Source organism: Megalobrama amblycephala, linkage group LG9 (assembly GCF_018812025.1).
Source record: "Megalobrama amblycephala isolate DHTTF-2021 linkage group LG9, ASM1881202v1, whole genome shotgun sequence".
In the NCBI taxonomy this organism is placed as follows: Eukaryota; Metazoa; Chordata; class Actinopteri; order Cypriniformes; family Xenocyprididae; genus Megalobrama; species Megalobrama amblycephala.
The window spans coordinates 38,783,032-38,794,721 of NC_063052.1; the positions used below are offsets into that span (position 1 = coordinate 38,783,032).

General features: G+C 37.3%; 1 protein-coding gene across 3 annotated transcripts in view; it reads left to right on the forward strand.

The window, feature by feature from the left end:
- The window catches only part of trpn1 (transient receptor potential cation channel, subfamily N, member 1), a 34,019-nt gene that overhangs the window by 17,761 nt on the left and 4,568 nt on the right, over positions 1–11,690 (forward strand). For all 3 annotated transcript variants that reach the window (XM_048203131.1, XM_048203133.1, XM_048203132.1), the window contains 19 exons: positions 1,601–1,702; positions 3,110–3,211; positions 3,560–3,658; positions 3,847–4,047; positions 4,341–4,442; positions 4,537–4,635; positions 5,292–5,420; positions 5,537–5,665; positions 5,745–5,861; positions 6,752–6,850; positions 7,191–7,391; positions 7,462–7,560; positions 7,861–8,067; positions 9,058–9,159; positions 9,239–9,337; positions 9,447–9,608; positions 10,357–10,464; positions 10,546–10,743; positions 10,929–11,135. In XM_048203131.1, the coding sequence (XP_048059088.1) occupies positions 1,601–1,702; positions 3,110–3,211; positions 3,560–3,658; positions 3,847–4,047; positions 4,341–4,442; positions 4,537–4,635; positions 5,292–5,420; positions 5,537–5,665; positions 5,745–5,861; positions 6,752–6,850; positions 7,191–7,391; positions 7,462–7,560; positions 7,861–8,067; positions 9,058–9,159; positions 9,239–9,337; positions 9,447–9,608; positions 10,357–10,464; positions 10,546–10,743; positions 10,929–11,135 (2,562 nt within the window). The remainder of the gene's footprint in view (positions 1–1,600; positions 1,703–3,109; positions 3,212–3,559; positions 3,659–3,846; positions 4,048–4,340; positions 4,443–4,536; positions 4,636–5,291; positions 5,421–5,536; positions 5,666–5,744; positions 5,862–6,751; positions 6,851–7,190; positions 7,392–7,461; positions 7,561–7,860; positions 8,068–9,057; positions 9,160–9,238; positions 9,338–9,446; positions 9,609–10,356; positions 10,465–10,545; positions 10,744–10,928; positions 11,136–11,690) is intronic.

Below are 11,690 nucleotides of genomic sequence, written 5' to 3' on the forward strand. Positions count from 1 at the left end.
AAGATTAACATCAGGGAAAAACAGGAATCATGATACCCTAATGTGATTATCCTAATTCAAAAGATACTAGATAAAAAAGTTTGTCAAGACAAACTTTGATGTTGGCTTGAGAAAGCCTATCCTAATTCCAGTTAACTTTTGGAGAAGTCATTAGCTTGGGGATTCACATACTTTTGAATGGAAATGTATCATAATTTGTATTTAAGCAGATTGTTTGTCTATTGACGTGTCTTGAATCCAGGTAAATCCAAACATATTTTTTCCTGCAATTGTATTCCAGGTTTCTGTAAGGCAGTGCATGTACTCATCTGCATTTTCCACTACAGTTGTACAGTCAGGAACAGACATAAGACAATGACAGAAATATCAGAAATAATGACAGAAATAATGGATAGAAGTGAGATAATGGATTTTGGAAGCATTTTGTGTAAGGAAAAAGCAGAGTTTGTGCCCAAGGGCCTTGTTGACATTATTGCCCCTATCAATTGATCACCAATTATGTCTCCATGTTAATGGTCCTTCCTTCCCCCGTCTGGAGTGGAAGACCATCAGCAGTCTCAAAAACATCCGTGAGAATTATCCTGTAAGGATGATCAGAGACAAGATAGTGTGATTATTCAGATCAGTTCAGACACATCCTGCGCAGATGAAGGATTTCTCTCCAGTGCTATTTTAATGTTACTTGCATACTATTATAGTTTTTATTCATATTTTGAATTTGCTATTATTTTTTACATGTTCAGTTTTATGCAGATGGAGCTGGGGAGGTGGAGGGGGTTCAGAGGAACTCTAATGATGTGATTGCTTGCAGATTGCATAGATAGGACCATCAGCCTGTGCCCTAGAGCCCAAAGTCATGAATATAAAAGGACCTGTTGACATATACATTCATATTTCTCTAGTTTTGGAGACAGTATGCTAACATTAGACGGCTGAGGTATGAAGATCTGGTTATTTCTCTTCAGACAATGTGAAAAAGGGTTACACACAAAAATCCTTCTTTGAAATGTCAGGAAAGAAGCCAGCCTTCACTGTCACTGAGCGTTAGCTTTAAAATCTGCTGGGACAGCTGGGATTGTTTCTGGAACAATCTTGAGTTTTCTGTGAGGTTTGGAAAGGAGTAAAGGTTGAGTTTGAAGGGTGTTTAGGGTTGAAGGGTGGATGGATGGAGAAAGATGTTTATCCTGTTAAAGGTCAGCGACGGATGAACTGACAGCAAATGTGAACTTGTAGAAGATTATGTGCATCGTACAGTAATATTCCTAAACTGAAGAAGCACTCTGATGGATTGTGTTTCATGTTTAAGTGCTTTCTGATCAGTTATTCATCATTCATTAGATGACTGTATTCATTAGAGAGCATCTGAGTGCTTCATCTTCGTTTGAAGCGCACACACTCACGTTATTTACAGCACTGAAACCAATAAAAGGGAATTGGGGTTTGCTAATACACAGAACATATGAGTCAGTGCTGTGCTGCTGTTTGAAACGCAAGCATTGTGTGAGTCGACATGCAGATTTCCATTTCTGTGAGATTTCTCCAACTGGAATCGACAGCATGGTGTTGAGCTAATTACCCAGCATGCCTTGTTCGTTTACAGAATGAGTGGCAGACTCCTCTGCACATCGCCGCTCTGGAAGGAGACGAGAACATGCTGAAGTTTTTATACCTCTGCAAGGCCAGTCCTAACATCTTAGACAAGGTGAGACAAAGAGAGGAAATATACAAGAGAAAACATTATAATTAAATAATCAGTTTCAATATGAATCATCAGAAGTAAACAGGAGCTCTCAAATACTGTACAATGTAAAAAAAAGTTTTTCGAAATTGTAAATAAAACAAAGATTATTGGAGTATATTTTACAAGAAAATACTATTTTCAGTCTTTTTAATTCACAATTTGATGTTTCAATTAGTTCAATTAGTTTCTTGCTGTTTCTTTGAAACAATTTTCATCCATCCATCCATTCAATCTATCCACCCATCCATCCATTAATTTCTTCTTCTGCCCATCCATCCATTCATTTATTCTTCTTCCCATCCAATCCATCCATCCATCCATTCATTTATTCTTCTGCCCATCCAATCCATCCATCCATCCATCCATTAATTTCTTCTTCTGCCCATCCATCCATCTATCCATCCATCCATCCATCCATCCATCCATTCATTTATTCTTCTGCCCATCCAATCCATCCATCCATCCATTAATTTCTTCTTCTGCCCAACAATCCATTCCATCCATCCCATTTATCCATCTATCTGTCCATCCATCCAGTCAGTCTGTTCATCAGTCCGTTCATCCATCCAATCCTTCCATCCCATCCTATTCAGTCCAATCCAATCCATCCATTACATCCAATCCAATCTAATCCATTCATCCATCCCATCCAGTCCATCCATCCACCTATCCATTAATTTATTCTTCCGCCCATCCAATCCATCATCCATCCATCCATCCATCCAGACATCTATCCATTAATTTCTTCTTCTGCCCATCCATCCATTCCATCCATCCCATTTATCCATCTATCTGTCCATCCATCTGTTCATCCATCCATCCATTAATTTCTTCTTCTGCCCATCCAATCCATCCATCCATTAAATTATTCTTCTGCCCATCCTTCCTTTCCATCTATCTATCTCTGTCCATCAAATCCATCAGTCCATTCGTTCATTCATCCATCCATTTATTATTCTTCTGCCCATCCCATCCATCCATCGATCCATCCATCCATTTATTTATTTATTCTTCTGCTCATCCCACCATCCATCCATTAATTTATTCTTCTGCCCATCCATCCATCCATCCATTTATTTATCCTTCTGCTCATCCCACCATTCATCCATTAATTTATTCTTCTGCCCATCCATCCATCCATCCATCCATCCATTTATTTATTTATTCTTCTGCTCATCCCACCATCCATCCATTAATGTATTCTTCTGCCCATCCATCCATCCATCCATCCATCCATCCATCCATCCTTCTGCCCATCCATCTATTTATTTATTTATTCTCCTGCTCATCCATCCATCCATCCATTCTAGAGGTGTGTTTTTGTCATGTGGTAGATTTGTTCACTTCTTTTCTTCTCTTCTGTCTCAGATGGACAGATCTCCTCTACACATCGCTGCAGAGCAGGGACACACCAATGTCGTCGAGATCCTCACCGAGAAATTCAAGTCATGTGTGTTAGCAAGAACGAAGGTGACCCGCTTTCAAACCATGTGTTATTGCTTACACGTGCTAAATGCATAAAAAAAAATTTAAAGTTGAGAATAAACAGACACAAATGAGTCGAAAGTTGTCCAACAGTAAGAGTATGAATGAATGGGATCTGTTTCTGAGGAGAAACATCTAAGAAGCAGGAGATTTCAGCAGAAATTTCTGTTTGTTTTCAAACATAATCCTATAATTAATGTAATTGCTGTCTAGAAAACAACAACTGAGAGATGAAGAGATCTCATATGTCATTGTTTCTCTCCTATGGTCTTGTGATATTTCCATGTGTTGTAATCCATAAACATGTTTCTAATGAATGATGATCCCGTTCAGGACGGCAACACACTTTTGCATATTGCGTCCCAATGTGGTCACCCTGCGACTGCTCTCATGCTCCTGAGGAAAGGTGTCCCGTTGTACATGCCAAACAAGGTACTGAACACATCAGAGAAATTAGTTTAGATTAGTAGATTAATTATCACAAGTGTGAAGGCCTAAAGATCAAATCTTGTTTTATATTATAACAGCTGTTTAGATCCTGTTTTCTGAATAGTTTGTGACTAAACATATGTATAAAATGTCTTATTGTGTATATTTGTATGTTGCGTAATTTTGGGCAGTCAGGAGCGGTTTGTCTTCACGCCGCGGCTAAGAGAGGCCACACAGCTGTGGTGAAGGCTCTGCTCCAGAAGGGGGCGCATGTAGACGCCACCGCTAAAGACGGACAGACAGCTCTTCACATCGCAGTGGAGAACTGCAAGCCGCAGGTGGTGCAGATGTTACTGGGATTCGGGGCACATGTGCAGCTCAAAGGAGGAAAGGTAACAAAAACACCTGTATGGATCTGTTTAGATGATTTATCATGAAGAAATCTGTATCAGAGTTCAGTGAGATGATATTATTTAAAAGGATCATCTCAGCTAATTTTAAAGAGATAGAGGTAAGAAATAGAGTTAATGCATTAACTAAAATTAACTAACAATAAGTAATACATTTGTTACAGTATTTATTTAAAAAAAAAAACAATGGTTTAGTTGGTGTGTGCGTTGGATTTACAACGAACGAAAGCAAACTCTTCGTTCATGTGTGTGTCTTCCTTCACCCCTCTATACAGGCACAGGAAACCCCTCTGCACATCGCAGCGAGAGTGAAGGACGGTGTAAGGGTGGCTGAGATGCTTCTGAAGAGCGGCGCGGATGTGAACGCAGAGCAGGAGGTCGGGCAGAAGGGGGCGTCACTGGGTCACACAGTTATACCCACCACTGGATGTATTGAAACATGGCACTGAAACTGTTTTCCCCTCTAATCAGAACGGAGAGACCGCTATGCATGTAGCCGCGCGTCACGGCGCTCTGCAAATGATACAAGCGCTGATCCAGGAGGGCGGAGACGTCACCTGGAAATCAAAGGTACCAAACATCACCTTCCTGGAGAGATACTGTATCTTAAGGTAGAAAAAATTAAACAATAAAATTTATATATAAAAAAAAATTGTACAGCATTAGTTTATGATGGCTAATGTTAATACATACAACCTCATTAGTAATATATAATCATATATATATATATATATATATATATATATATATATATATATATATATATATATATATATATATATAAATTTAAAAAAAAAACGGTAACAATTTATAAAGAGGTTGTATATATTATACAATATCGACAAACTGTCAAATAATCATTTTTGAGTAATTTTGAGTAAATATATAATAAAAAATTGTAGTTAAAAATTATATTAATTTAATATCATTTAATTTGTCTGTCGTTAAAAAGTGTGTGTGTGGGGGGGGGTTAAATTTAATTTCTAAAACACAAAATTGATATTAAAGGTATATATACATATATTCAGTGCTTACCTTTTAATATCTTATATTAATATTTTTTATAAAAATGTATTTTAATATATTTCATAAAATATAAGATAAAGCCATACTAGGATTTTATATATATATATATATAATTTATTTTATTTTTTTATTTTATTTGCAGTCATTATGTCTATCTGTCTGTCTATGTATTGTTTCATATCTATTTTCTTTTTATTCAGTTTGATGAAAACTCTCTCCATGTTGCGGTGCGTCAATGTCACGCTCATGTAGTGAAGGAGATTTTAAACTCTCTGACCAATGAGAGAAGCCGTGAGGAGGCGGAGCTCTGCGTCCGTGAAGGGAACCAGGTCAGATTCAAAGATACATGGAATGATAATGACGTAATAAACTACAAATGCACCTGAGACAAATGAAACCCAGCATGCTTTGCTTGTGTGTGGTGGTGGTTTGGCGCCCCCTGCAGAACGGCGAGACGCCACTGCACCTGGCAGCTGAGCTCAGGAGGGACACAGTGCATAAGACGGACGAGGACATCTGCATCATTAAGATCCTAATGGAGCATCATGCTGACATTACTGCCGTCACCCGACAGGTGTGTGTCGTACGATGCATGTTTGAGAACACACACACTGATCAGTATGAAGTAAGTTAGTATTCTGAACTTTTCTCAGAGTGGAGAGACACCTCTTCATTACAGTGCCAGGGTGGGAAATACTGCCGTTCTTCAGGAGATGCTCAGTAACGTCCCCACCAACCAGCTCCAGACTGCCATCAACAAACACGCCAAGGTACGAATAAACACAGAACACGAGATGTGCTTCACATCTCAGAATGATCTCAGAGTGATCTGACACTTTATTAAAGGGATAGTTTACCCAAAAATGAAAATTCTCTCATCATTTACTCACCCTCATGTTGTTCCAAACCAGTATGAATTTCTTTCTTCTGCTGAACACAAAAAAAGATATTTTGAAGAATATTGGTAACCAAACAGTTGATGGACCCCATTGACTTCCAAAAAAAAAAAATACTATGGAAGTCAATGGGGTCCATCAGCTTTTTTTGTACTTAACCCATTTTTAAAACATGCAAATGATCTTATTAACATGTAGTTTCATTATTTTTACTTCACTTTTTAGGAAAAAATTCCTCCATATATATATATATATATATATATATATATATATATATATATATATATATATTATATTTAATTATATTTAAATTTTTAGTAATTGTTTATGTGCTTTTGTCACTTTTAAATATGACTTTTTAGGTTTAATTTATTTTTAATTTTATTTATTTGTAAAATGTATTTTTTAAAAAGTTGTATAATTTAATTTAAATAATTTTTGTTTTAGTCTTCGTTCAGTTTTATTAATTTCCAGTTAATTCAAGTGCTTGAAATGATTTCAGTTAGTTGGCAGGGTAACTTGCCTAATTTTCATTTATTTAAAGTTTTTCATCTAATAATTATATTTTATTTTGTATCATTTTAGCTTTATTTTAATCAACAAAAATGGTTTTAATAATAGTTTTAGTTAACAACAATAACCCTGTATGCAAACAGTTATTTTGCATGTTTTCTGTCAGTTTGGTACAGTAGCTCCACTTTAAAGTTGTAATTGAAGTTTGTGTATTGATTTGTTTTGTGCATATGTTGACATGTATCATTCAGAATGGCTGGTCGCCGCTGCTGTTGGCCGCAGAGCAGGGTCACACAGAGGTCGTGAGGGTCCTGCTGCAGAACAATGCCAGAGTGGACGTGTTTGATGAGGTCAGAGAGACCATTAATCACTCAACACCAGCTTATTACTGCCTCGACTGGATCAGTGTTACTTTAGTATTGTTTAAATACTATTATAGAATGTATTAAGATTTTAGTTTATTTCAGACACTGTGAGAAAAGAGCTGATGCTGCAGTGTATATTATGAGAAAATTAAAGTGTTTTTTGAACTTGGATACATGTAAATGTATTGTAGGAGACAAAATTAGGAGCCTGAGCATAATACGGGCACTTTAAATTTTATTTTGAGACTTTAAGTTTTTTTATGGTTCTGAATGTTCTGTAGAACTTTATCAATCATGAATTGTGATTTATGTGAAATATCAACAGGAGGGGAAGGCCGCCATCCATCTGGCTGCAGAACAAGGCCATCAAGACATCGTGGATATCCTGCTGTCCCATAAGGCCTTTGTGAACACCAAGACTAAACTGGGCCTGACACCTCTGCACCTCAGCGCTCGGACCGGGTCGGCGCGGCTCGTCCGGTTACTGGTGGAGACCCATCAGGCCAGTGTTGATGCGCTCTCTCTGGTAAGAGCCGAGCTCTGATATAATTTGGTCTTAAAGCCAGAGAAATTCAACTGGACGTCTCTTTTCACAGAGAAAGCAGACGCCTCTTCATTTAGCAGCCATCAGCGGGCAGCTGGACGTCTGCAGCAGCCTATTAAACCTGAAAGCTGACATCACTGCCGTAGATATCGTGAGTGTCATGATTTCAGATAACATCACGCACAGTATCCACCCTCAAATCCCCCAATATTATGATCTGGCCCTTTTTTTAATGCGTTTAACTTCAAAAATGGACTTGTCAGCAAAGTGAAACCAAGCTTAGATTGCTGTGAAACATAGTGTAAGATATTTGATATACAGAATATTCTCAAAATAAGTCTTTATATGTTAGGGTCAGTTGGCTTCTCCTATTGCTCCAGTTCACAACTCTTTATAGGCTGACAGATGATTGATCGTTTAGTGCTGTGACAGCGGTTTGGTTGTGTTTCAGCACGGACAGACTCCTCTTCATCTGGCGGCGGAGAACGATCACTCTGAGGTGGTGAAGCTGTTTTTGAGACACAGGCCTGAATTAGCCACACTAGCCAACATGGAGGGCACGACCTGCACACACATCGCTGCGGCTAAAGGCAGCGCGGCTGTCATCAGAGAACTGCTCACATTTAATCAAGGAGGACCGCTCACACTCAACAACAAGGTCAGGAACTCAAGGGTTAAAGGGGACTGCCGGTTAGGAAATGACATCATTTTATGTTTTATTATTTTAGTATCATTTAGATCATTTAACATTAATAAAAAAAAGTTTTGAAGTAGTTTTTATTTTTCATTTTCCAAATTATTTTAATTAATTATTTTTTTAATCTATACAGTGTTTATTATTTTTTATTTCAAAATTTTATTTTAGTACATCGTTTAACTAAATGAAAATGGGAAAAAGTCAGCAACTAGCTAAAATAAAATACGTTTAAAGGTATAAAAGGTTGTTTATATTTTATTTTAGTTAACATTTTATTTCAAGTAACGAAAATGTTTTTTATGGTTTTAGGTTTTTTTTTATGTCTGTATAGTGTTTATGAATTTTTATTTCAGTTTTAGTTATTTTAAACAAAATGAAAATAAGAAGTGTTTCCTTGGCAGCTAGCTGAAATAGAATACATTTAAGTTTTTTATATTTTATTTTATTTTATTTCAGTTAACATTTATTTTATTTCAAAAATATTTTTATGGTTTTATTTATTTTTAAATATGTCTAAATAGTGTATATATTTTATTTAAGTTTTAGTTTTAGTACATTAATTTAAACTAAATGAAAATTAAAATGTTGCCTTAGCAACTAGTTGAAATAAAATGTTTAGTTTTTTTTTTTTCCAGTTACCATTTATTTCATTTCAAATAATAAATATTTTTCATGGTTTCAAATATTTAAAAAAAAATATGTCTATATAGGGTTTATTTCAGTTTTAGTAATTTTATTACACCATATTAAACTAAATGTAAATGAGGAATGTTACCTTGGCAACTAGCTGAAATAAAATTTCCAATTTTCAATTTTTTTTATATATTTTATTTCAGTTAACCTTGATTTTATTTCATGCAACTAAAATAGTTTTTTATGGTTTTAGTTTTGGTTAACTATAGTTACCCTGTATATCTTATGCTCTTTCTGACTAAAGCGATCTCTCTCCAGGCTAACGGCTTGTGCCCGCTGCATCTGGCTGCCGCTGGTGGACACACGGAGGTGGTGAAAGTGCTTCTGGAGGCCGGAGCTTCAGTGAAAGAGGAGGATGTGGTAAGATTCACAGTTATAGACTCGTATGAGAAGTATAATAAAGAACATTGATAATTCCACTGACCTTTGACCCTTTTAGGAGGGCATGACAGCCATTCATTTGGCAGCCAAGAACGGACACACTCATATTCTGGAGGTGCTGAAAGGAAGCGTTTCACTGAAGATCCAAAGCTCCAAGGTGCTTCATATGAACACATGACCTCTGCTTATAAATGAAACTCTTTGAATGTGAGTGAACCATCTCTCTCTCTCTGTGTGTGTGTGTGTGTGTGTGTGTGTGTGTGTAGACAGGATTAACTGCTCTGCATGTGGCAGCCTGTTTCGGACAGGTGGACTTTATGAGAGAAATCCTGACTGAAGTTCCAGCCACAATACGCAGCGAATTCCCAAACAACAGCGGCAACAGCAGCGGCAAAGATGACATGAAGAGACAACAGCCGTTAGCTGAGGTGACACGACGCCACAATTTCACTCAATTCAATTAAATGCGTTTTATTTATTTAGCGCTTTTGACAATACATAATGTTTCACAAAAAATGCTTACACAGAGAGACACTGCAGAAAATGGCTATTAGAAAATAAAAAATAATTAATGTAGTGACAGTTATGCTTAAAAAAGTGGGAAAAATTGGTAAGAAATTATTTTTGTAATTTTTTTTAAAACTTTTTTTTCTTTACTTTTTATAGAAGTTATCCTTCAATTGTTTGTTACACATATTACATATATATTTATATAACATACATTATTTTTTACACATATTTATCTAAATAAATACATATTTACACAGTCAAGTTTATTCTGATTAGGCTCTTAATTCAGAAAACAGTAAAATATTAAAAATAAATATTATTATACAAATTTAAACATTTATATTTTCTTACATATTATATTCTTTCATCTTTTAATTCATAATATTTATAATATTTCAAATGCTAATTTAATATTTTTTTCGACAGTTGTAAATGCGTTTGTTACATTAAACAGTCTGTGTAAATACACAATTTTGTGTTTATGAGCTACTTCAGCTGCTTTTGCTGTTTAAAGGAAGTATAAAATATTCAGTATATATATTCTCTCAAAACAAAACCCAATATCTTATGGTAATTTTCCTTCTCAAGCTTAGTTATCCTGTTTTAAGGACATTTGACATTTGAAGTCATTAATGTACAGTATTGTGTGTTTGTGTGTGTGTTCAGTCAGGTTACACTCCCCTGCACCTGGCGGCTCAGTCCGGTCATGAGAACGTGGTTCGGTTGCTGCTGAATTCTCCTGGCGTTCAGGCTGATGCAGAAACAAACATTCAGGCAAGAGATCAGAAGCACGTCTGCGGTCTGAAGCGTGATGTTAGAGCGCAGTAGTGACTGACCGACCCTCATGTGTTTCAGGGCTCCAGTCCTCTCCACCTGGCGGCTCAGAGCGGACACACGGCTGTGGTTGGACTGCTGCTCAGCCGCTCTGCTTCTCTGCTGCACCTGACCGACAAATGGGGACGCACCTGTCTGCATCTGGCCGCCGCACACGGACACGTGGCCATGGTGAGAGTCCTGCTGGGACAGGGAGCGGAAATCAATCACACCGACACGGTGAGAAGAAAAACCTCAATCTCAATTGTATCTCATAGACAGAGTAAGTGGTGAGTGAATGGATGCTTACTTACCGTAGTAGTCTAACATGTTAACTGTCACTTTAATCGATGGATTTAATGCATCTTTTTTGACTGTTAGAGTAATACTGATGTAACACTGAATCAGCTCTGGTCTGTCTTCAGAGTGGCTGGACGGCACTGCATTACGCCGCTCAGGCCGGCTGTCTGGAGGTTTTGTCTTTGCTGGTGGAGAGCGGAGCGTCAGCGTGTGCTGAGTGTTGTGCCGGACGGACTCCGCTGCAGTTGGCCGCTCAGGAGAACCACGAGGCTGCCGTCATCTTCCTGCTTAGAAGAGAGAAGAACACTCTCCGTCTGCTGGACGACAAGAAGGTGAGACTCATTCTGTGTCTGTGATTTATATGAACCTTAGATGAGAGTCACTGAGTGAAGTCAGGACAGTGTGAGTAAGTCATAAAGGATCATTAAAGGAGTCCTTGATTATGATTTCACTTTTTTAACTTCAGTTAGTGTGTAATTAGTGTGTACGACACTCAAAGTTCAATGCAAAGGGAGATATTTTCTTTTACAGAAATCTCTGTTTAAGGACTACAACAAACGGCTTGTAGGGATTACAACGAGCTTCTTCCAGGGTTGGTGACATCACTAACGCTAAAATTTACATAAACCCCGCCCCCTAGAACACACAACAAAGGGGGCGGGGCCATGTTGGGCTGCTTTAGAGAAGAGGAAGAGCTGTTGTAGTAGAGTGTTGTTGACATGCCGTCATTTTACGCCGGACTGCTTCACAAACGAGGGTCAATTCAACGAAAAAAGATGAACATGACGGCACATGGTAGTCGATGAGTTGAATCAACTCCACAGCAACTACATAAATTTATCCACTAACCATTCAGAAACGTCCAGTTTCATTCTAAAAGTTGTAAC